This window comes from Lynx canadensis, chromosome B2, assembly GCF_007474595.2.
Source record: "Lynx canadensis isolate LIC74 chromosome B2, mLynCan4.pri.v2, whole genome shotgun sequence".
In the NCBI taxonomy this organism is placed as follows: Eukaryota; Metazoa; Chordata; class Mammalia; order Carnivora; family Felidae; genus Lynx; species Lynx canadensis.
Window position 1 is genome coordinate 77,350,301 of NC_044307.1, and position 24,336 is coordinate 77,374,636.

General features: G+C 36.0%; 1 protein-coding gene across 7 annotated transcripts in view; it reads right to left on the minus strand.

Moving 5' to 3' along the window:
- Positions 1-24,336, minus strand: part of SNX14 (sorting nexin 14) — a 77,404-nt gene continuing 53,068 nt past the window's right edge. For 4 of the 7 annotated variants that reach the window (XM_030315932.2, XM_030315929.2, XM_030315933.1 and 1 more), the window contains 12 exons: positions 17,627-17,828; positions 15,235-15,318; positions 13,010-13,110; positions 10,876-10,987; positions 7,879-7,919; positions 7,616-7,735; positions 4,686-4,809; positions 4,250-4,414; positions 4,021-4,116; positions 1,641-1,732; positions 788-844; positions 1-229 (listed from right to left, as the gene is read on the minus strand). In XM_030315932.2, coding sequence (XP_030171792.1) covers positions 191-229; positions 788-844; positions 1,641-1,732; positions 4,021-4,116; positions 4,250-4,414; positions 4,686-4,809; positions 7,616-7,735; positions 7,879-7,919; positions 10,876-10,987; positions 13,010-13,110; positions 15,235-15,318; positions 17,627-17,828 — 1,233 coding nt within the window. In that variant the 3' untranslated portion in view covers positions 1-190. Of the gene's footprint in view, positions 845-1,640; positions 1,733-4,020; positions 4,117-4,249; positions 4,415-4,685; positions 4,810-7,615; positions 7,736-7,878; positions 7,920-10,875; positions 10,988-13,009; positions 13,111-15,234; positions 15,319-17,626; positions 17,829-24,336 lie in introns of all 7 variants that reach the window. The other 3 variants (XM_030315931.2, XM_030315927.2, XM_030315928.1) reach the window with 1 other exon arrangement.

The window sequence follows — 24,336 nt, forward strand, 5'->3', positions numbered from 1 at the left end:
TCACTTTTAATCATTATTAAGTTTGTGTTAGTCTTTATTAAAACAAAAAAAAATCAAAAATTCAGACACTGGATTACATGATATATACAAGAATATACAAAAGTAAAAGAAAAAAGTACATATATACTACATTAATTAGCAAAGCAGAAATTTGTTATCTATCTGGTCATTGTATCTCAAATCCAAATGTTTACATCCAGGACGTCACAGAGGTAACTTCTTTTTGTACCTAAAGTAAAAATAAATCTATTTAATAGAAGACAATAAAACAGTGTTTATTTGTGAAGTGCCTAATAACAATTTCAGTGTATTAAAATTCTAACCTAAGACATAGAGAGAGAGAGAGACATTTTGCCATGCTCTAATTCCAATTCATTTTGTACTCTTGGGTTCATATAAGTTCAACCACCTCAAAAACACTCAAGACTGACTTACACAGCATTCAGTGTCACAGACAGATAACAGCCTGAAGAGTTTGGCCCATTCTAGTGCTAGCATTTAAATTCATACCTTTCTCTGGAAAGACTACAGGGTATATAACATTCCTATCTGCTTGTAATTAGGAAGCAGGGAAGTCAAAACACAGGCTATTCCTTTCCTGTCCACCCAAAACTGACTCTATGTTTAAGCATGTTGAAAAAAGAAAATATAAAGAGTCATTTGTTAAGGTTGTTCATTTTTAAAAGGATCATAGTAACAAGGGTTTCCTTAATTTTTGTGTCCCTTATTAAAATAAATGTCAGCATACCATCAAAAACAAAGAATAAAACTGCTGCTTTTCAGTTACCTTATTGAGCTCTGGAAATAGTTCTTGTATCACAATGTCCAATAAAACATAAGTCAGCTAAAGCACCAAAAAAAAATTTTTTTAAGGCATTAGACAAAAAACCATAAAAATGATAAACACAAAATTCAGGACTGTGGTTATGTCTAAATGAGAAAGCAGGGAGCAGAACTCAAATATACATGTGGACATTTTATTATTATGCTGCATAATTCATTTTATCTTAACTATTTTATACATAACAAAATTTTGAAGAAGGAAGCAGGATACAAAATTTTAACTTATTAGGATCTCAACAAAATATGTACATACTGCACTATATATGTAGTGTTAACTGTGGTTATTCTAATGTAATCTGAATGATGGAATTCTTAATTTTTAAAATTTTACTTTATTTCATGAATTCTGTATAAATTCCAAATTTTATTCAATGAATCTATGTTTATTTTAAGTCAAAACTACTTATGTTATAAAGAAAAAAAGTAAACTAGAGAACAAACTGATGGTTACCACAAGGCAAGGGGAAATGGGTGCTATAGGGGAAGGGGACTAAGAAAGAGTACACTTATCCTGATGAGGACTGAGTAATATATAGACTGGTTAAATCACATTATATACTTGAAACTAATATGACACTATATGTTAATTATACTGGAATTAAAATAGAAAACTTAATTAAAAAAATTAAAAAGTAGTCAGCAAAAAAGAGTAACAAAGATGAAACATTTTTTTTCTGTCCGAATGTTTGAAGTGCACCACCTTGAGAGTGTCACTTCACAATAACATACCAGAATCCTACTGTGTGTCGTTCACAAAACCTAGCCAACACTAGTCAACCTCCTTTAATGATTTTTACCTGTTTATTGAGAACTGGCTGTTGTAAGCCATCAAATAGAAGTCTGATGCTTTCATACTTGGCTTCTTCACCAATACACTTGACTATCAGATCTAAACAAGAAAGCCAAATGTGAAACATTTCATATGACAAAGTGACTCATCATTTAGTGGACCATAAAGCAAAATCTTCACTCTGTTTCCCAGATATTACACAAAAACTGTAAATCAGCATTTCCTAAACCAGTGTTCTTGCAAGAGCCTCCTGGAAAAAACACTTCTATGGTCAAGAAACTCAGAACCATATATCCTCCTTCTGGAGATTCACAATGCACCAAGTATACTGCAAGTGCTGAGGAGTGTTGCAGTAAAAAAATTTATACTATTTATACTGTTATACTATTTACACTATTAAGTGATAAAAGACAGTTGTAAAGTAATACACACTGTGTTATTCCATTCAGATAAAACAAATAAAATCCCAAAATTATGCATATGCATTTGTATACACATGTATAGAAATGCACAGAAAAATATTTGTGATGATTAACACCAAGCTGAGTACATGGCTACTTATGCACATTGGGGAGATGGCTTCTACTTTTTACTATATATTTTTTCATAATGTTTGAATATCTTAGTATCAGGAAAAAAAGTTAACTGTTTAATATAGACTTTCCTCAATGAATATGACCACTTTATTTTGTACTTTTTGCATAATTATTATTAACCATCTTACAGAACAATCTTCTTGGGAAATGTTTAAATACTAATTTAGGATCTAAAAAGTTCTGATTCATGTTTGACTGCACAGATGTCATGTATCACTTCTATTACCAAAGAGTCAGTCCTTACTAAAAACCTCAACTAAACCTTTTCCCCAAGGCAAAAAGTAAAATTATCAAGTAAACCAAATGCCCAAATATGTGTCCTTTCCCCCCCAAACATAACAAAACTCTTAATGATGTTCTTGAAAAAGTTCTCACCTTATGTTTGCTTCTAGGAGATAAATCTAACCCTAAGTGGCAAAGGCCAAATTCAATTTATAACAAGCATAGTAGATCCTTGATCTTTTCAAGATTATGTGGCCCAATATGGATCTTTATGAATCTGCTAATTCACCAATACTATACAGAACTTCCCAATTAATATGTGTGAACCATAATGGACAAAAATAAGTGATCCTTTCAGATCCTTCAGAAATCCTAAGTAAGATTGAGGGGTAGAGGACAACAGAAAGACATGCTAAGTTTACTAAATTATTCCTTCCCAAAAGGAGTCTTGAAGTAGAGGTGATTCAAATTCATGCCTCAGCAAAATAACAAATTATTACATTCAGGGGCTTTCCATGTTGTCCCTGAATATCAAACTAAGACTGTTAAAGCCATGAATGCTAAGGGTCACTATTACAAAACAGGTAAGAAATTATTTCATCATTTACCTACAGAAGACTTACTCCAGAATAGCTTTTATTCACTTTTATATTCAGACCAGGGATTTAACTTAACTGTCTTCACACAGAGCAACAGGACTATTCTGAGACTAATTTTTCAATGATGAGAATTCTCTAAGGTACAGTCCAAAGGCTTCTTTGGTTCTTACTCTGTATTTTCTCTCTGGGCATTATCCACTACACATAACCTCTATGTCTCTATCCTGTACTGTTCATTAATCCAATTTCAAAACCTGGGTATCTCACTACTTACTAGACATGTCTTCCTGAATACTGTATAGGAACTTCACACTCAAAATATTCTAAACTAAGTATCCTCTGCTTTGACTCCTTGCATCTTTTCCTTGTATTTCCCATCTCTGTAACAGGTTACTACTATTTATTTACCTTGTGGTCCAAGCTTACCTCCTTTACAGGAGAAATGATCATTCTCCTCCTCTGAGACACACTCTGTGACTTGAACATGCCTTCTCTCTTATCATATGTATGTTTTATCTGTATGTCTGTCTGTCCACTAGACTGAACTACTCAAGTACACTTTTTATATCCCTTGCACTCTGCATAGTGCCTGACATGTGGAAAGAGCTCAATAAATTTGAAATGAACGAATGAATTCTGACCTTTTACTCATAAACACGAGTGAAGCTCTTCTCATTGTAGAGTGGGCAGCAGGATTCCAACTGTCCCACAAACAGATCACTTTGATCAGTATGATTATAAGTTGTTGCTAAAAAAATCTGGCTGTTGCATAAGTAGAAAAAGCCTGTCTTAAATTTCATTGTGCTTATATCATAAAAACCAAATTTTATTTAACTAATGAGTTAATTTTACTTTGTCCTTAGTAACTATTACTAAAATGAAAACTCAAAATAAAAATTGGCCTCAATAATTACTATACATCGTGATCTCAAAGGGGTGCTAATCTGTATTTACTACTTAGATATTACACCTGGAATGTAATTCATCATTTCTTCAAAAGTCTGTTTTGCTCGTTTTTGCTTATCTTGGAGTGAACGAGGTTCAGTGTTTTCACAGAATACAGCATCTAAAATGAAACAAAAAGAAATATTTTCACCTATTATACACGAAGTACTTCTTCATAGCAGAAATACCAATAAACCAATGAAAAACAAGACACAACAGTACACAAGACCTGAAACAAACACATGAGAAAATACCTCTGAGAAGTGTTATAAGTGAGACCAAACGGTGCTCCTGAAATAGTTGTTCTAGTTTACAATGAAGATAGTAGTCAGTATACATTTCCAAGGTATTTTTAAACAGGATTCGAGTTCCCATTAAGAGATGATGAAGCCAGTCAGGAACTTGGAAAACCACCCGTCCTGAGAGGGATCATATAGAATATTTTGTTAAGATAAACAGGTATTTCAAACATTCTCCAGTGTGAAAACACAAAAATGGTAATATTTTATTTGTAAACACTAGTAACTTTAATATGTTCAGGACCATTTGTATCAAATTCTAATAAAAGAAGTATCTTTAATTTAAAAAGAAGTTACAATGGGGCAATAGTGAAGAGCATTAATTTGTATCACAGAAGATACAGGACACATGAATGAAAAATAGGTTTTCATATAACTAGACAGACCTTACCTACATACATCAGGTAATCATAGACTCCTTCTACAGTCATCATCTCCATAAAATAATTCTGATTTTGCTTTCTTTCTGTATTCTCAGCACGGTTTGCATTATTCTTAAATAGATCACTGAAAAGCTGAAGTAAAAATTGAAATAGTAAAGAGATGCATAGTTTATTACACCTGCTAATAAACAAACACTAAGGCTAAAGTGACAACAGAACACAGGCATTTAAACCTTTTTTAATCAAAACAGAGCATTAGATAGGTTAAGCTCTGTCTCCAAAATTCCACATTTATATCCAAAATTGAATTAAAAAATACATTCTCCCCAAAGTAGTACACAAAAGTCTCCATTCATTTAAGACAAAACAGATAATTACCCATAGGAAGAACCCCTTTGCTTTTTTATACCAAAATGAGCAAATAAACATATAAAGATGTATAAATATATTAATGACAGCTAATTTTAAAACTAACATGGCTTAAAGATTATAATTCACTAGTTAATTAAAGGGTGTTTAGAGGCGAACATTGAGCTCTAACCAAAGTTTGACAGTAACAGTCATAGTCTGAAAATGTGAAAAAAAAAAAGATGCAAAAAACTTCTTATAGTAAAAATGATGAAATGCAACGAAATCTCAGCCCTACTTACTCCCAACTATGCAAAAAAAGTCTATTCTTGATAATAATAATAATGAAACAGCAGAAATAAAGGAACTAAAACTATGCTAGAAAAGATCAACAAAGCCAAGAGATTAAAAGGACAAAATCTTTGGCAAGATTGATCAAAAAAATAAAAAAGAAAATGACACAAATAATATAAAAAATAAAAGGGGATATAACTACAGATGTTAGAAAAAATTAAAAGGACATTATTGACAACTTCAGGACAAAAAATTTTCAAATTTAGATTGAATAAAAAATGCGTTGAAAAATATAACCTATCGGGGCGCCTGGTGGCTCAGTCAGTTAAGCGGCCGGCTTTGGCTCAGGTCATGATTTCACGGTCCGTGAGTTCGAGCCCTGCGTCGGGCTCTGTGCTGACAGCTCAGAGGCTGGAGCCGGTTTCAGATTCTGTGTCTCCCTCTCTCTCTGCCCCTCCCCTGTTCATGCTCTATCTCTATCTCAAAAATAAATAAACGTTAAAAAAAATTTTTTTTTAAAGAAAAATATAACCTATCAAAACGGACTCACAAAACAAATCTGAAGAATACTATAATCACTAAAGAAATTGTTTGTTTTAATGTTTATTTATTTTTGAGAGAGAATGAGCAGGGAAGGTGCAGGGCGAGAGGGGACAGAGAATCTGAAGTAGGTTCTGCTCTGACTCCGAGCTGACAGTAGAGAGCTCAATTCAGGACTCGAACTCACGAACCACGAGATCATGACCTGAGCCAAAGTTGGACACTCGACTCAGCCACCTAAGCGTCCCGAAATTGGTTTTTAAAGAAAACCTTCCTATAAACAAGACTTGAGGCTTAGAGGACTTTAACAACCAATCATATAAATTATTTAAAGAACTAATAATTCCAATTATAATTTTACCAGCAAACAGAAAAAGGTTAATATAACTTTAATACCAAAACCTGACAAGGATTGGGGCACCTGGGTGGCTCAGTCAGTTAAGTGTCCGACTCTTGATTTCGGCCCAGGTCATAATCTCATGGTTTGTGAGTTCAAGTCCTGCATCCGGCTCTGTACTGAACATGGAACCTGCTTGAGATCCTCTCTCCCTCCCTCTCTGTCTGCTGCTCCCCTGCTTGTGCTCTTTCTCTCAAGATAAATAAATAAGTTTTTTTAAAAGATTGGCAAGGATAGAATGAGAAAGAAAAATTACAGTAAAAACCTTGGTTTGCAAGCATAATTCATTCCAGTATAGACCAACTCCACCCATAAAGATGGTACAAACTTCCTTAACCTTATAAAGAATATCTATGAAAAAAGCTACACTATACACTATTTAATGGTGAAATACTGAAATGATTCTCTTTGTACAACAGGTCCTAGCCATGAATGAAACAAAACCACCATTTGCAGATAATGTGTATTAAAGAGTTAATAGATATATTACTAAAATTAGTACAAGTCTAGCAAAGTTACTGAATTTAAAAAAATCAACACATAAAAATTAACTGTATTTATCAAATGAAAGTGATAAAGTGAAAAAAATATTAAAGACACCTTTTATAGTAATAACAAAAAAGTGAGTTTTGGGGGTAAAGGGGGAAGGCTGTCCTTTGAGCTCACATAGCTCCTCATGCTGAGCACTATTCTGGCACTAAACTGAGCTTCCTGTGGACAGGAAATATATCTTTATATTCCAGTGTTGGCACAGGTTAAAATACTTGCTTAATGGATTAAATATTATATAAGCCATTAAGATTAGATAAAATAAGCATCAAATCAACATGACTACATTGTATCAATTTACTTCATGAGTATTAGAAGTTGGTGATTTACAACCTAAGAAAACCACCTTAAAAAATCCCCCAAGGGGCGCCTGGGTGGCTCTGTTGGTTAAGCATTGGACTTCAGCTCAGGTCATGATCTCATGCTTCATACGTTTAAGCCCCATATCAGGCTTTGCACTGACGGTGTGGAGCCTGCTTGGGATCCTCTCTCTCCCTCCCTCTCTGTCCCTTCGTCACTCTCTTTCTCCCTTTCTCGAAATAAAGAATAACCTTAAAATAAGAAATCCCCCAAATACGTAAATGTTAGAAATTTGCAAATGCAATTATATAAAGAAAAATTTACCTGTTAAAAGCAAAGATGCAAGCAACTACATAAAATACCCTACTTACACTGTACAACTGATTTACATATAAAGGAAATAAGTCCCATTCATTTCATTAACACATGATTCTCCCTACAATGGAAAAGCTGTTCCAAGTAGGGTAACTTCAAACCTTATGACTCTGTCAAACAATAAATACGCAGTACCTTCTTGTTGTTTTCTGAAGTAGGGCTGAGAATGGTCAGTTCCGGTTTACTTGGTTTAGGCTTTGGAGATTCACAAGAATTAATGAAATTCATGATGAAAGGTTCCAAATGCTGGCCTTTCTGTTGTGACATAGAAATCATGGTATGAAAATAAAAAATCAAGATTATGATTTTTAATAATCATATAATGCATTAAAATTCACTGATATTTAAATACGGTTATAACTATCATGTTACAGAATATACGTAAATCAGTTATTCACCTCTTTCATTAGTTTTCCAGGAACAGACTTTATAATTTTACCTGCAATTAAAAGTAAAATATTAATTTTATGAAAGCATAATATACTGCATAATTGCTCACATGAATACTTCACTAGGTAATTTTTTTTTCACTAGGTAATTTTAAATACTCAAAAGCCAAGTAAAAAAAGGAAAACAATAAAAAATATAACTTACTATTTCACACTCAACAGAAATTTACAATAAATATGGTATTCTTTTTTTTTTTTTTTTTTTTAATTTTTTTTTTTCAACGTTTATTATTTATTTTTGGGACAGAGAGAGACAGAGCATGAACGGGGGAGGAGCAGAGAGAGAGGGAGACACAGAATCGGAAACAGGCTCCAGGCTCTGAGCCATCAGCCCAGAGCCTGACGCGGGGCTCGAACTCACAGACCGCGAGATCGTGACCTGGCTGAAGTCGGACGCTTAACCGACTGCGCCACCCAGGCGCCCCTGGTATTCTTTTTTTTAATGTTTATTTTGAGAGAGAGAGCGCGCGCGCACACACACACACACACACACACACACACACGTGCATGAGCAAGAGGGGGAGGGGCAGAGAGACAAGGGGACAGAGGATCTGAAGTGGGCTCTGTGATGACAGCAGGGAGCCGGATGCGGGGCTCAGGAACCTGTGGGGATTTACTTTAAAATAATCCAGTAGTGTTGGGGGGGGGGGCGGTGCAGGAAGGACTGAACAAGGCAAGTGTTGATAACTGTTGCAATAGCATGAGAAGTTTATTATACAAAATTCTCTACTTTTGTGTATATTTGCAATTTTCCATAAGAAATGTTTTCAAAAGATTTTAAACAATGATGAATATATAAAGATATCTAAAAGTATACAAAAGTCAAAAAAATTTTAAGAACTGCTACAACATTTAAATTGGTTAAATAGTTTATAATCTGAATTTTAGGTTAAGAATACATATTCTAATCCTGTTTGCCAAAATCTCTTCTTGATCTTATCTCCAGGTTCCCTTATTTTAAAATATCAAACACCTTAAGCTTTTCTCAAACATTAGAAATGCCTTTAAAAATTAGTCAAAATTGATAAATGCGACTTAAATTTCTTTCAGTTCAATTTAGAAAAAAAGTAGGCTTATGGCAATAGCAGAACACATATTAATAAGAAATTAAAATGGAGATTGTTGGGAGCACCTGGGTGGCTCAGTTGGGTGAGTGTCTGACTTTGGCTCAGGTCATGATCTCATGGTTTCTGAGTTCAAGCCCCACATCGGGCTCGCTGCTGTTAGCACAGAACCCGCTTGGGATCCTCTGTCCTCCTCTCTCTGCCCCTCCCCTGCTTGTGCTCTCCCTCTCAAAAATAAACATTTAAGAATAAAAATAAATAAAATAAAATGTAGATTATTTTATGACATGAAAACCACCTAACCCTCTCCCATCAGACTATTTCTCCTTTCTACCCCCATTAACTACTCCTCTCTTAGACTTCTCCAAGTTCCTTAAATGACGAGCTTTATTCTCTTTGCTTCTCTGTCTCTTCTATGCTCTTCCTGAGTCAAATTATGTGCTCAATCTGACTTCATATAACACTCAAATCTCTACTGCTTGCCTGTCTCCTGGCCTCTCCTACCTTACAAAACCTCTCACTGGATTCTATAAACTCAACAAGTTCAGAACTACCCTTAATTTATTCCTTATCTCAGCAAGTAACAGCATCCATCCAAATGTTTAAATAGAAAATCTGGGTCACATCTCTGATCATTTCTTCTTCTTTAGTCAATCCTAGTTGGCAACCAAGTCTACCCAATTCTGTCTTCTAAACATCATATATAACCAAATATAAAACGTTCTCCCATTTTCCCCTGATAAGAAAACCTCCACGTACAAATACCAAGTATTTTGGCTCTGACCGAACGTACTGATTTGAAGATACAGATGAAAGCCAAATGCCCACTTGCAACATTTAATTCATTTATTTACTTCTATATATACTTCAGATTATATTATATAAAATGTATTTAGAAATATTGCTTTACTCCATTATTATCTCTTTTTTTTAATGTTTATTTATTTATTTTGAGAGAGAGAGCTGAGGAGGGGCTGGGAGAGACGGGGAGAGAGATCCCCAAGCAGTACCTGCACTGTCAGCACAGAGCCTGATGTGGGGCTCGAACTCACAAACCATGAGATCATGACCTGAGCCCAGATCAAGAGTCAGATGCTTAACCAACTGAGCTACCCAGGTGCCCCTACCTCCATTATTATCTTTAACAATCCAAATTTTTCCTGCCTTTATCTCTGTGGTCTATACTGAACTTTATGTAAAAGAAACCATGCTGCATATATTCTGTGTCTTGCTTGTCATTCATCATCACGTTTTTAAGATTAACAATGTTGTTGCAAATAGCTACACATTATAGGTATTCATTTTATGAATCTACCACAATTTATCTGTCTACTCTATTGGTGATGAACATTTGTATTATTTCCAGTTTTAGTGACTGGTTATAAACAATAATGCTATGAACATTCTTTAATATGAATATAAGATTCTCTAGAGTATATATCTCAGAGAGGAACTACTGGGTCATTCAGTTCTATACCAAACTGTTTTCCCAATTAGTTTCCAATTTATATTCCTACTAACAGTGTATAATAAGTCTATTAGAATTTGATACATGGTTTCACTATATAAAGTACTCTTCCTTCATTAATCTGAAAATGCTGATTATTTCAGTTTATCCACTTCTTAAAAATGTTTAAGTATGTTTATTTATTTTGAGAGACAGAGACAGAGCACACCCATGGGGAAGGGACAGAGAGAGAGGGAGAAAGAGACAATCCCAAGCAGGCTTCACACTGCCAGCATGGAGCCTGATGCAGGGCTCAAATTCATGAACCGTGAGATCATGACCTGAACCGAAATCAACAGACAAACACTTAACTGACTGAGCCACCCAGGCACCTCTCAGTTTATCTCTCATACATGACTCTTTAAACTGACTTACCAAGATTTACATCTGGTAGTATCTTATCAAGAAACTGTGTTTCCCCGCCATTGGGGGAGAGAAAATCCGCCAGAAGTTGACTATTACTCAGTTCTGGGTGCTGCAGAAGTTTCTTAAATGAAAAAGGAAAAAAAAAAAAAATGGAAAAAACAGCTTAATAACCACAAGGGTGATCAAAACTATATTAAAATGATCAAAAAAAACAATTATAAATCCTCAAAAGCTATTTTATCTGCAGAATAACAAAACTACATTTGTAGAAAGAATATATCACATAGCAGATAAGACTTCAACCTCTACAGTCAGACATGAAAGAATTTGAATTCTGGCTCTCTTCCATTTACCAGTGAGGTATCCCTAGAAAAGTTCCTAAACTACCTAAGAGTTTCCTCAAGTGTAAAATGAAGATAATACTACTCCTTACTTTATAACGTTATTATATAAAGCATTTAGCACAGTACTTGATACACAGGAAGATTAAACATTAGCTAATATTTCTGTGTCTCAACTATAAAACAAGTACTACAATATCTTGATAATTAAAAGAAGTTGGCACAAGGGTTTTGAAGAAAACTAAATGTAGAAATGTGAACTTGAAAAATTTGTTGTCTGTTCTTCTTGCAACACTATTTTCTTACAAGATAAACTGACTTTTTAAAGCCAAAATTAACCCAGTCTTACCTAATATTGTTTTGTAACTTGAAACAGTTGCAAAACTTTATAAGCAGAAATCTGTATAAATGAAATACCAGTAACAGCAACCTTTAGCTCCATATCACCAGAAAATACTCTTCTAGAATGCAGTACTTCCAATTCTTAGAAAGATTTAGTCCATTCAAATAATGGGTTAATGGTATCAACAAAGGCAAAGGTTAACATTCCTATATGCTGCATTCAAATATCCTTGCAGACGTTAATAAAGTTAGTAACATAATAATAATAAAATATTTCATATTTCAATTTTCACGCCACCAAAAACTTATATAATGAATATTTTCTGGGCTGAAGTATTCAACAGTTGAAACACAAGAAATAAAATGTAAATATTCCTTTATACTGTTGAGTATTTTTTTAACTTAAAATACTTACTTTGGCAAAGAGGCATCCAAATTTAACTGAATACTTAATAAAATCTAAAAAATTTCATGGCCAAATAAAGAAAAGGTTTTTTTAGGGGGCATCTGGGTGGCTGAGTTGGTTAGGCGTCTGACTTTGACTCAGGTCATGATCTCACCGCCCATGAGTTCAAGGCCCACATCGGACTCTGCTGTCAGCACAGAGCCTGCTTGGGGATCTTCTGTCTCCCTCTCTCTCTGATCCTCCCCCACACCTTCTCTCTCAAAAATAAACAAACATTAAAAAAAAAAGATTTTTTTAACAAAACAAAAAAAGTAAGAAGTATCCACTCTTTGGTCTTAGGCACTTGACTAAAGAAAGATGGTCATTAATTTTATATTAGTCTCAAGTAAGCAACTTTTTTTTTTTGAGAGAGAGCAAGCGAGCACACGAGCGAGCATCCACAAGAAGGAGAGGGATGGAGGGAGAAGAAGAGAGAGAATCCCAAGCAGGCTCTGGCTGTCAGTGCAGAGCCCAATGCAGGGCTCAATCTCACAACCGTAAGATCATGACCTGAGCCGACACCAATAGTCGGATGCTTAACTGACTGAGCCACCTAGGCGCCCCTCAAGTAAGTAACTTTTAAATTGACTGCATCAACAATGGAAAACACATACCAATTACATTGTTTATATAACACCATGTGCACACACTAAAAAATAAAATAAAATTCGGACACCTGGGTAGCTCAGGGGGACCCTGGGTGGTTCAGTCGGTTAAGCATCTGACTCTTGGTTTCAGCTCAGATCATGATCTCACAGTTCATGGGTTCGAGCCTGGCATCAGGCTCTGCACTGGCAGTGCAGTGCCTGCTTGGGATCCTCTGTCTCTCTCTCTCTCTGCCCCTCCCCTACTCACTCTCTCTGTCTCTTTCTCAAAAATAAATAAACTTAAAAAGAAAAGAATTTTAGAAGTCCACATTGACAGGTATTTATAAAGCAAAATATATATATACAAGAGACAAAAAGATTAGAGAATGCTAGGATTAGCAATGTTTTAAATTAAGTTACTACTATACCTGTAGATATTCCTGAAATTCTTCTCTCTTTGACTTTAAGAATTCATAATTTTTGGGGCCAATGATCCTCTTGGAAGGAAGCTGGGCGTCAGGAAATGTGCCTGAAATTTATATATATGTAAGTTATTACTATGTTCTGCTACCATCTTTAAAACCTAATTTATAATTCACTATGGCAAAATCAGATTCACAATGCTCTTACAGAGATGTGGCATTATCTTTTAAGTAATCTTGACAAAATCCATGAGCTTCACTTCAGAAGTCCAAACCAAAGAACCTGAATATACAGATATCCAAAATTTCACCAACTCTTCATTGACAAAGACTTATTTAGCCTTCGATACTAGTAAAAAAGCTTCAAAAACTTATCATGAGATTATCTTGAAGTTGGTGGGATTCTATTCAACAAAACCTTACAAAGAAATACCTACTCTATCATGGGAGAAAAGGTAGCATTCTGCTAATACTATACAAACTTAAAAAAACAAAATTTAAAAACCATGGACATTCAGGGCACCTGGGTGGCTCAGCTGATTGGGCATCTGACTTCGGCTCAGGTCGTGATCTCATGCTTCATGGGTTAGAGCCCCGTGCTGGGCTCTGTGCTAACAGCTCAGAGCCTAGAGCCTGCTTCAGATTCTGTCTCCCTCTCTCTCTGCCCTGCCCCCTCTTACTGTGTGTCTCTGTCTCTCAAAAATGAATAAATGTTAAAAAAAAAAAAAATTAAAAAAAAATAAAAACAAAAAACATGGACTTGCTTTCTCAAATAGGGCTGACTGGAAATTTAAATACCAAAAAAGAAAAATATTGTTGGGAATCCAATCAACTTAGGTTGATCCAGGACTTTAAAGTATAGAATAAATTATCTTCTCTCAACTCTAAACCCAAAGGAAAATTTCTCAGAGAAAGAACAAGATAAGAATGACATTGCACAAAACTGGCAGAGAAAAAGAAAAACCATTTTTTAAATTTATTTATTCATTTATCTATCTATCTATCTATCTATCTATCTATCTATCTATCTATGAGAGAGCAAGCGGAGGGGGGCAGAGGAAGAGAGAGAAGAGAATCTTAATTGTGTAGAGCCCGATGCAGGGCTCAACCCCACGATCCTGGGATCATGACCTGAGCCAAAATCAAGGATCAGACGCTCAATCGAGTGAGCCACTCAGGTGCCCCAAGAGAAAACCATTTAAAGACAAGTACAAATTCAAAATCTAAGCAAAAAGATTGGAATGGGACCTTGTATTTTTTTTTTACCTTCCTGTAGTCTCTTTATCAAGTGTTTTACTTAGAGCACTTAGTAAAGAAGGGTAAAAAAGGTTCCTGTCCTCAATAGAGAACCAACCTGAATTTGGATCAGGGACACTCCACAAAGCTGGTCTAAAAGAAAAAGATTCAGAATACACAAATAGAACTCACCAATCTACATGCAAAATGACTGGAAATACTTTATAACTACATCCTTGATATTAACTAAAATAGATAAGACAGACTGAGAGGTGAAGAGAATACCTAAAAAAAGGAAAGTGCTCCCCTTTTCTGATTGATCTAACCTTAAAAGAAATATTACAAGTTTTCTCTTCATATCTAAATCTAAGAGCTAAATCAAAACATTTGTCATGATTCAGAGCAAACATGTTTATCAAGAAAGATGGTAGTAAAAGAGCAGAGCAACTCTAAAATGCCTGGTTTAAATTCCCTGCCACATGGAAATAAACAAAAATTAAACTGGAGAGAGAAACTTTTCTACAATACAATTAAACAATAGCTATCTTTTAAATTTTAATATTATTGAGGTGCCTGGGTGGCTCAGTCAGTTAAGTGTCCAACTTTAGCTCAGGTCATGATCTTGCAGTTCGTGAGTTCAAGCCCCCGGTGTTGGGTTTTCTGCTGACAGCTCAGAGTCTGGAGCCTGCTTTGGATTCTGTCTCCCTCACTCCCTGCCCCTCTCCCGCTTGTGCTCTCTCTTTCCCTCTCTCTCTCATAAATATTTTTTAAAAAATTAATAAGTAATACATGTATACTGTAAAAACTTCAAAAATATTTGTAAGCAGAAATAAGATAAAAACAGTACATTCCTATATTAACAGCAGTGTACATAAGTGTTAAGTATTACACTTCTTTGCATAATTACTTAAAATAAAAAAATGAATCTAGTTCAACAGCTTCTTCAAGAAAGCTAATACTAAAATGTAATGTTTTATACAAAAAGGACAACATACCATGAAACTCTGTGAGTTTTGATTCAAGTACATAGAATTCAAGATATCTTCTATAGACAGACCAATGTTCAGGCTCATGCCCAACTGTAAATTGAATGGATACACAGTAAGTAATAAATAATTTTATAAACTACTATCAGAAATTCTTCCAGTCTTAATGATTTATTATTCCTTAACATCACATTATTAACATATTTTATCCCATATCTTAATTTTAAATTTCTTAAGGGACTGATAAACTTCACCTATTTATGAAGTTATCTCAAAACACATTTTTCTAGAAAAGAATCATAGAGCTGACAGAAATTTAAAACAATTATACAGTCGGGGCGCCTGGGTGGCGCAGTCGGTTAAGCGTCCGACTTCAGCCAGGTCACGATCTCGCCGTCCGTGAGTTCGAGCCCCGCGTCAGGCTCTGGGCTCATGGCTCAGAGCCTGGAGCCTGTTTCCGATTCTGTGTCTCCCTCTCTCTCTCTGCCCCTCCCCCGTTCATGCTCTGTCTCTCTCTGTCCCAAAAATAAATAAACGTTGAAAAAAAAAAAAAAAATTTTTAAATAAAAAAAAAAAAAAAACAATTATACAGTCAAGATTTTTAAGTGTCACAGAAATAAATTATGTATCTCATAAAAACTTGTAATCAATTTTGGGTCCCTCAAATATTTACCAATTGTCCTGATCTAATACAGTATAGAACAGCAGCACTATCAAACAGAACTATCTGCAATTCTGAAATGTTCTCTTATTATCTGCATTAAATACAGTAGATATTAGCCACATGTAGTTATTGATCACTTGAAATGTGACTAAGGAACTAAAATTTTAATATAATTTAATTTAAACTGGTACATGAGGCTAGTGGCTACCAAACTGAATAGCACAAAGTAATGGTTTACACAATGAGTTGAGTCAGACTGCCTATTCCAATCCCAGCTTCTCCATTTATTAAGTGAACTAGAACAAATAACCTCACTGTGCCTTAAGTTGCTTAGAATAAAAATAATTGGGGCGCTGGGGTGGCTCAGTCAGTTTAGCATCTGTCTCTTGATTTTGGCTCAAGTCATGATCTCAGGATCATGGGATTAAGCCCCGTGTCAGGCTCAGCACTGAGTATGGAGGCTGCTTGGGATTCTCTCTCTTCTTCTTTCTTTGCCCCTCTATCTCTCTCTCTCTCTCTCTCTCTCTCTCTCTCTCTCTCTGTCAAGAGCAAATAAATAGGGGCGCCTAGGTGGCTCAATTGGTTAAGCGTCCAACTACAGCTCAGGTCATGATCTTGTGGTTTGTGGGTTCACACCCCACATCGGGCTCTGTGCTAACAGCTCAGAGCCTGTAGCCTCCTTCGGATTCTGTGTCTCCTCTCTCTGTCCCTCCCCTGCTCACACTCTGTCTGTCTCTCTCTCTCAAAAATAAATAAACATTAAAAAGTTTTTTTAAAAAGAATAAATATTTTTAAATAAAAAGAAAAACAAATAAGGGGAATTATTAGCACTGACCTTCATGCTGTAATACTTCATCAGTCCTCTCTCAAAACCATTTCCTAACACTGCCATTTTCTTTCCTTCTTTCACCACAAACAGTTCCCTCTTCCTGAGCTCAATTTTATCTTTCTGTTCATCATTCCCAAAATGTGCACAAGTTTGATGTGCTTTTGTTTACACTGAATGCCCTACTTCTTGGGCAAAAGCCAGGGTGGTGTCTGTTATCTCATCATGGATACTATTTACACCTATATCTATTAGTCCACACCTGAAACAACCAAAAGAAGACAGGAAAACATGATGAAAACTTCTCACATTGTGTTTTATCACATTTTTATAAATTCTAATTAGCCCACAACAATGGAGGAGGAGAAATGCTGTCTTAATGAAATTGGTATAATACCCGATATAGTGCTATGTGGGTTACTAATAATAAGTATAATGGCTAATGATGGTAGCAAAACCATTAAAAGAACATTACATAATATGCCCTGCTGCATTGTCAGGTGTCTCACAGGTGGCATATGCATTGGTTGAACAAACTAATTAGTTAAGTGGTACTAGAGATAACCTAGAAAAGCCTAAGTTTTCATTCAATTTTCTGTTCAGACACTTATCTTTTGAATGTTTGCTTATTTTTGAGAGAGAGAGGAGGAGAGGCAGAGAGAGAAGGAGACAGAAGATCCCAAGCAGGCTCTGCACTGACAGCAGATGCAGGGCTTGAAACCCATGAACCGTGAGATCATGACCTGAGCCAAAGACGAACGCTCAACCGACTGAACCAACCAGGCGCCCCCAGACACTTATCTTTTGGACATGCAGTCATACTCAATAGTTAGAAATGGCAAAATGTTTACCATTCCTGACAAATAGACTAACTGGCGCCTTTTAAGAAATGTATTCAGAGAACTTCCTACCTGCTCTTCTATCATTTCTTTCAACATCAATACAAAACACAGGTATTCTCTCCTTCTTCTCCTTCCTTTCAGAGGAGGGATCTTCAAAAAAGTCTACATATGGAATGCTAATTTTCCATGCAGCAAGGTTTCGGGGAGTATTAGGTGTGCTCACAGCTTCCACTGGAGAATCATCTTCCATTACAACAATACCTTCTTCAATCTAGAAAAAAAATCATCAGAAAAAAATTTAACATTTCCAGGTCCTCAGACCTATAGCATACAAGATACAACTATAAAGAATGTGCCCATATAAATTCCTAATTTTCTACTACTTCTGAAATTAAAAGATACTAAATTTTCTACTAAAAATATAAAGATAAATTAAAACTAACAAGTTACTAGCATCAACTCCAGGTTCTGTCGTATCACCTATATGTGCAAATTCCATAGAAAGGAGAAAATAGGCACTTCAGAGATTAACGATATTGAAAATACACAAGTATAAAAAAATATTTAACTTTGGTAATAAGAAGAAAAAATTGGGGCGCCTGGGTGGCGCAGTCGGTTAAGTGTCCGACTTCAGCCAGGTCACGATCTCACGGTCCGTGAGTTTGAGCCCCGCGTCAGGCTCTGGGCTGATGGCTCAGAGCCTGGAGCCTGTTTCCGATTCTGTGTCTCCCTCTCTCTCTGCCCCTCCACCGTTCATGCTCTGTCTCTCTCTGTCCCAAAAATAAATAAACGTTGAAAAAAAAATTTTTAAAAAGAAGAAAAAATTAATGTACTGATATTTTTTCGTTTTGACAATATGTATTTAGAAAGAACCATAAAACAGTTTCAACTAAGTACAGGTGGTCACTGACTTAAGATAGTTAAACTTATGATTTTTCAAATTTACCAAGATGCAAAAGCGATATGCATTCAGCAGAAACTATACTTTGAATTTTCAAAAAATTTTTTGACGTTTATTTATTTAATTTGAGAGAGAGAAAGAGCACAAGCGGGGGAGGAAGAGGAACAGACAGAGAGGGAGAAAGAGAGAGTCCCAAGCAGGTCCTGAGCTGTCAGCATGGAGCATGATGTGGGACTTGCAAGGTAAACAACCAATACATTATACAACCATTGTTTTTACTTTCAGTACAGTATTCAATAAATCACAAAGGTAAACAACCAATACACTATACAACCATTGTTTTTACTTTCACAAAGGTAAACACTAAATCACAAAGGTAAACAACCAATACACTATACAACCATTGTTTTTACTTTCAGTATTCAATAAATTATGTAAGACAGTCAACACCTTATGATACAATGGGCCTTGAGTTAGAGGATTTTGCCCAACTGTAGGCTAATGTTAAGTGTTCAGAGCTTGTTTAAAGTAGGTTATTTTCAACTTATAATGGGTTTATCAGAATGTAATCCCATTGTAAGTTGAAGAAGATCTTTTAACTCCTTTCTGGGAATGCAGTCTAATGAAAGTATTTATTCCAAGTCAATCTTTTTAAAACTGTGGAAAAGATACAAGTATAAATATATTCACTACAGCTTAAGTAATGTCAAAAATGAAAAATGGCCTGAAAGGGATCCACCTTCATAGAATTAAGGTTATTTTTTCATCTCTTGGCTTCTAAAATTTTCATAATATAAATGTCTAAAATAATATTTTAAAATATTACATGAAGAACAATTATTTTTAGAAAGAAATTTTATTTTATTTATTTATTTTTTAGCATTTATTCATTTTTGAGACAGAGAGAGACAGAGCATGAACGGGGGAAGGTCAGAGAGAGAGGGAGACACAGAATCTGAAACAGGCTCCAGGCTCTGAGCTGTCAGTACAGAGCCTGACACGGGGCTCGAACTCACAGACCGCGAGATCATGACCTGAGCCGAAGTCGGACGTCCAACCGACTGAGCCACCCAGGCGCCCCTAGAAAGAAATTTTAAACATGTTCTAGAACTACACATACAGAAAGGAGGAAAAACTGTCCCAACTTAATTAAATTAGAAGAAATCCTCTAGAGAAGCCTGGATGCCTCAGTAGGTTACGTGTCTAACTCTCGATTTCGGCTCAGGTCATGATCCCACAGTTTGTGGGTTCGAGCACTGCACCGTGCTTACACTGTGAGTGCAGAGCCTGCTTAGGATTCTTCCTCTCCCTCTCTTTGCCCCTCCCCTGGTCATGCTCGCTCGCTCACTCTCTCTGTCTCAAGTAAACATTTTTAAAAAATTAGAAAAACTGGGATGCCTGGGTGGCTCAGTTGGTTGAATGTCTGACTTTGGCTCAGGTCATGATCTCACAGTCTGTGAGTTTAAGCCCTGTGTCAGGCTCTGTGCTGGAGCCTGCTTTGGGTTCTGTGTCTCCGTCTTTTTCTGCCCCTCCCCCACTTGTGCTCTGTCTCTTTCTCTCTCAAAAATAAATAAAAATTTTAAAAAATTGGCAAAAAAAAAAAAAAAAAGGAAGAAGAAGAGAACCTCTGAATTGGCACATTAAAACACCTGGTCACTTATACATCTGAAATTCATGTTAAAGAAAGCCAAATATTACAGATAAAACACATCCATCTTGAATATACTTTTTTAAGGCAATGAGTCAAAGATTTCTCGTACTTAACAAGAAATCTGAAAAGTCTATTCAGAGCAAACCAGTAGTGGAGAGAGATTTATTTCCACAATTTTAGCACCCTAACTTTCACTCTCAATTCTACTTCTTCCCACACCTGGCAGTCACTTTTTTTTTTTTTTTAAGTTTTATTCATGTTCTTAATGTTTATTTATTTTTGAGTGGGTGGAGGGACAGAGAGAGGGAGACAGAGGATCCAAAGCAGGTTCCACACTGACAGCAGAGCCAGACTTTGGGCTCGAACCCACGAACCATGACATCATGACCCGAGCCAAAGTCAGATAATTAACCAACTGAGTCACTCAGGTGCCCCAGTTTTATTTATTTTGAGAAAGAGAGAGAGAGACAGAGAGAGGAAGGAGCACACACAAGTGGGGTAAGGGCAGAGAGAGAGAGAGAGAGAGAGAGAGAGAGAGAGACCCAAGCAGATTCTGCACTGTTAGGGCAGAGCCTGATGCAAGGCTTGAACTTATGAACCACAAGATTATGACCTGAGCCAAAGTCAGATGCTTAACTGAATGAGCCACCCAGGTGCCTCAGCCACCTCTCTTCTAAGTGAATTCTCCTCTCCCACAAAGTCCCTTAGCAATTATTCTTTTTTTTTTTTAATTTTTTTTTAATGTTTATTTATTTTTGAGAGAGAGAGAGACAGCACATGAGCAGGGGAGGAGCAGAGAGAGAAGGAGACACAGAATCCGAAGACAGGCTCCAGGCTCTGAGCAGTCAGCACAGAGCCCGACGCGGGGCTCGAACTCACAAACCATGAGACCATGACCTGAGCCGAAGCCAAACGCTCAACCAACTGAGCCACCCAGGCGCCCCGCAATTATTCTTTTCTTTCTTGTTCTAAAATGGCTTTCCATAATCCCTAATAAGACTGTTGGTGATCTTAGGAGGACTTCTTAATACTCTATTGAAAACAAAGTCATCAATTCCTAAAAAGGAAGGAAAAGAAACCATAAAAACAGATAATATGTGTTGGGTTTTGCCTTTTTTGGATAAGGCTATCTCCTTACACACCTGACACAAAAACAGAGAGAATTTGTGAGTGAAATGCCCACTCCACCATTTGGAGCCTGAGGTACAGGGCAGCATTTTCCATGGCTATTACAACTGTATTTTTGTCAATGGATTCAGCTTCTGAGATATAAGAAGGGTAAATCAATAATAAAGTGATAGATAATTTAACAAGTTGACTAAATGCCAAAAAATAGACATTCTTGGGGTACCTGGCTAGCCCAGTCGGTAGAGCATGTAACTCTTGATCTCAAGGTCATGAGTTCAAGCCCCACACTGGACTCCATGCTGACAGCTCAGAGCTTGGAACCTGCTTCAGATTCTGTGTCTCCCTAGCTCTCTGCCCCTCCCCCACTCACGCTGTCTGTCTCTCTCAAAAATAAATAAAAACATTTAAAATTAAAAAACAAATTAAAAAAATTTTTAAAAATAGACATTCTTTTTTTAAAAATTTTTTAATGTTTTATTTATTTTTAAGGCAGAGACAGAGCATGTGTGGGGATGGGGCAGAGAGAGAGGGAGACACAGAATCTGAAGCAGGCTCCAGGCTCTGAGCTGCCAGCACAGAGCCCGACACGGGGCTTGAACTCATGAACTATGAGATCATGACCTGAGCCGAGTTGGACACTTAACCAACCGAGCCACCCAGGCACCCCCAAAAAATAGACATTCTTAAATAAAAAGAACTTCCCCAAAATTAATCTAAGAAAGAAAATGGGAGAACAAAATTCTTAGCAACATAAAAATATCAATGAAACAAAGGACGTTTTAAAATGTATTACTGTTACTGCTACCATTTAAAAGGTGTTTTTATCAAAAGAGGTTAATGAATAATCTCTAGATTATTCAGAGAATAATTATTCTAGTTAGAGAAATATTTATTTCTTCAAAGAATTTTGATGTTATATGATATTTTTTGAAAGTAAATAAATATTATAAACCAAAATTTTATGAAAAGGAAAACCAAGTACTTTCTTGTTTTCAAATAGATGTTCCCTCTACAAAGAGAATAGAGAATAAGGGCAGCAGAAGATAAAAGACAAAAAGATGTCCCCCTATTTCCTTGAGAAGTATTAACAGTCTCACTATTATATTTTCCTATGTGGAGATTAACTACCAATATACCATTGGGCATATTATATTCCAGAAGTCTATTTGCAAATCAGTTTTGAACTTGGGACAGATACATATATTTTCATACAGACTCAATCTTAGGCAGTGGACTTTGGTTCCCAGGCTAGTATACATATGTCTATCTCACAATTTACATTCATATATTTATGAAAACTAATTCTATTCTAATACTGTATACTGATTACTATGCTTACCATATGCTAGGCACTGTTCTAAGCACTTTATGCATACTACTTATTTAATCCTCACAACACCCTTAAGTAAGTTAGATACTATAATCCCATTTCACATGTGAGGAAACTAAATCACAATAAAATTAAGCAATTTACCCAAGGTCACATAGCAAGGCAATATTGCCACCAAATGATCACATCAATGTTTCTAAAAGAAAATGTCTTGGGGCGCCTGGGTAGCTCAGTTTGTTAAGTGTCCGACTTTGGTTCAGGTCATGATTTCACCAGTTCATGGGCTCAAGCCCCCCCATCGCACTCTCAGAGCCTGGCACCTGTTTCAGATTCCGTGTCTCCCTCTCTCTCTGCCCCTCTCCTGCTTGTGCTCTGTCTCCATCTCTCTCAAAAATAAGTAACGAACACTAAAAAAATTATTTAAAAAAATAAAATAAGTAAAAGAAAATGTCTTCCAGTTCCCATATTTGAATCACAAAGTACTTTTTAGTTGCGGTAGTGAGAGTTTCCTCTAAACTTCCTAAACAAGACAAAGACAATTCTCTAAGGTCCCATAGCTAAAAACTAGCACAGTGCTGGGGAGCCTGGCTGGCTCAGTTGGAAGAATATGTGCCTCTGATCTCACGGTCATGAGTTGGAGCCCCACACTGGGGGTAGAGATTACTTAAAAAAATAAACTTGAAAAAAGAGAAGAGAAGAGAAGAGAAGAGAAGAGAAGAGAAGAGAAGAGAAAAACAATGAAACGAAACGGAACAAAACGAAACTAGCACAGTGCTCTCTAAATCCTAAGTAGTACTGTCTTGGTCTGGGCCAACAGCCTCTTCGCCCCTACCTTTTCTTTTCAGAATATTAGAGATTAGTTTGCTTTCTTTTCCTACTTTCCATTATCACTATCTTTGCTTCCAAATCAAGAATTTTCTTCTTCCTTGAACCACTACAAAACAGAACTCTCTCACCTTTTTGAAGATTATCCTATTCCTGAAGCAAAACAAAAAAACAAACAAAAAAACGAGCTTATATTGGGCAGAACAAGTAATTGGGCAGAACGAAAAAGTACATCTTCCTGAACAAAAATTATGTTTTAAAAAGTTCACAATAACATGGGTAAATGCTTTTGTTGTAATGTTAAGAGGGGACAAAGCAGGATAGCAAACTATATACTATACATATACATTATATATAATGGTGTACCCTAATCTATGTGGATGAGAAAGGAAAGGTACTTTTTAAAAAAGAAAACCACCAAAATGTTAATAGAGGTGAGTTACTGGGTGTTACAATTATGGGTGGTATTTTAAATTTGTTTCCACTTTTGCGTATTATTAAAAAATTGACACTATAATATACTTAAAATTAAAAAATATATAAACATCATTTTGAAAAATGACTGCTTCCTCTGGTTTACTGTCTTTCTTCTACCCACACTTTTAAGAAAAAACAAGGGCAGGGGCACCTGCATGGCTCAGTCAGTTAAAGCATCTAACTCTTGATTTTGGCTTAGGTCATGATCTCACAGTTTGTGTGATCCAGCCCCATGTCGGGCTTGGAATTTTCTCGCTCGCGCTCTCTCTCTCTCTGCCCCTCCCCTATTCATGTTCACTCTCTCAAAATAAACAAACTTAAAAAAAAAAGGGGGGGGTATAAACAGAAAAAAAATGTTGTATTTAGATTACCTAAGAAGGAAAAAAAAAAGAATTAAATTTTTTTCCACTTAAACTATGAAAAAGCAATGAATGTCCTCGATAATTCATCACTGCAATGGGACAGAG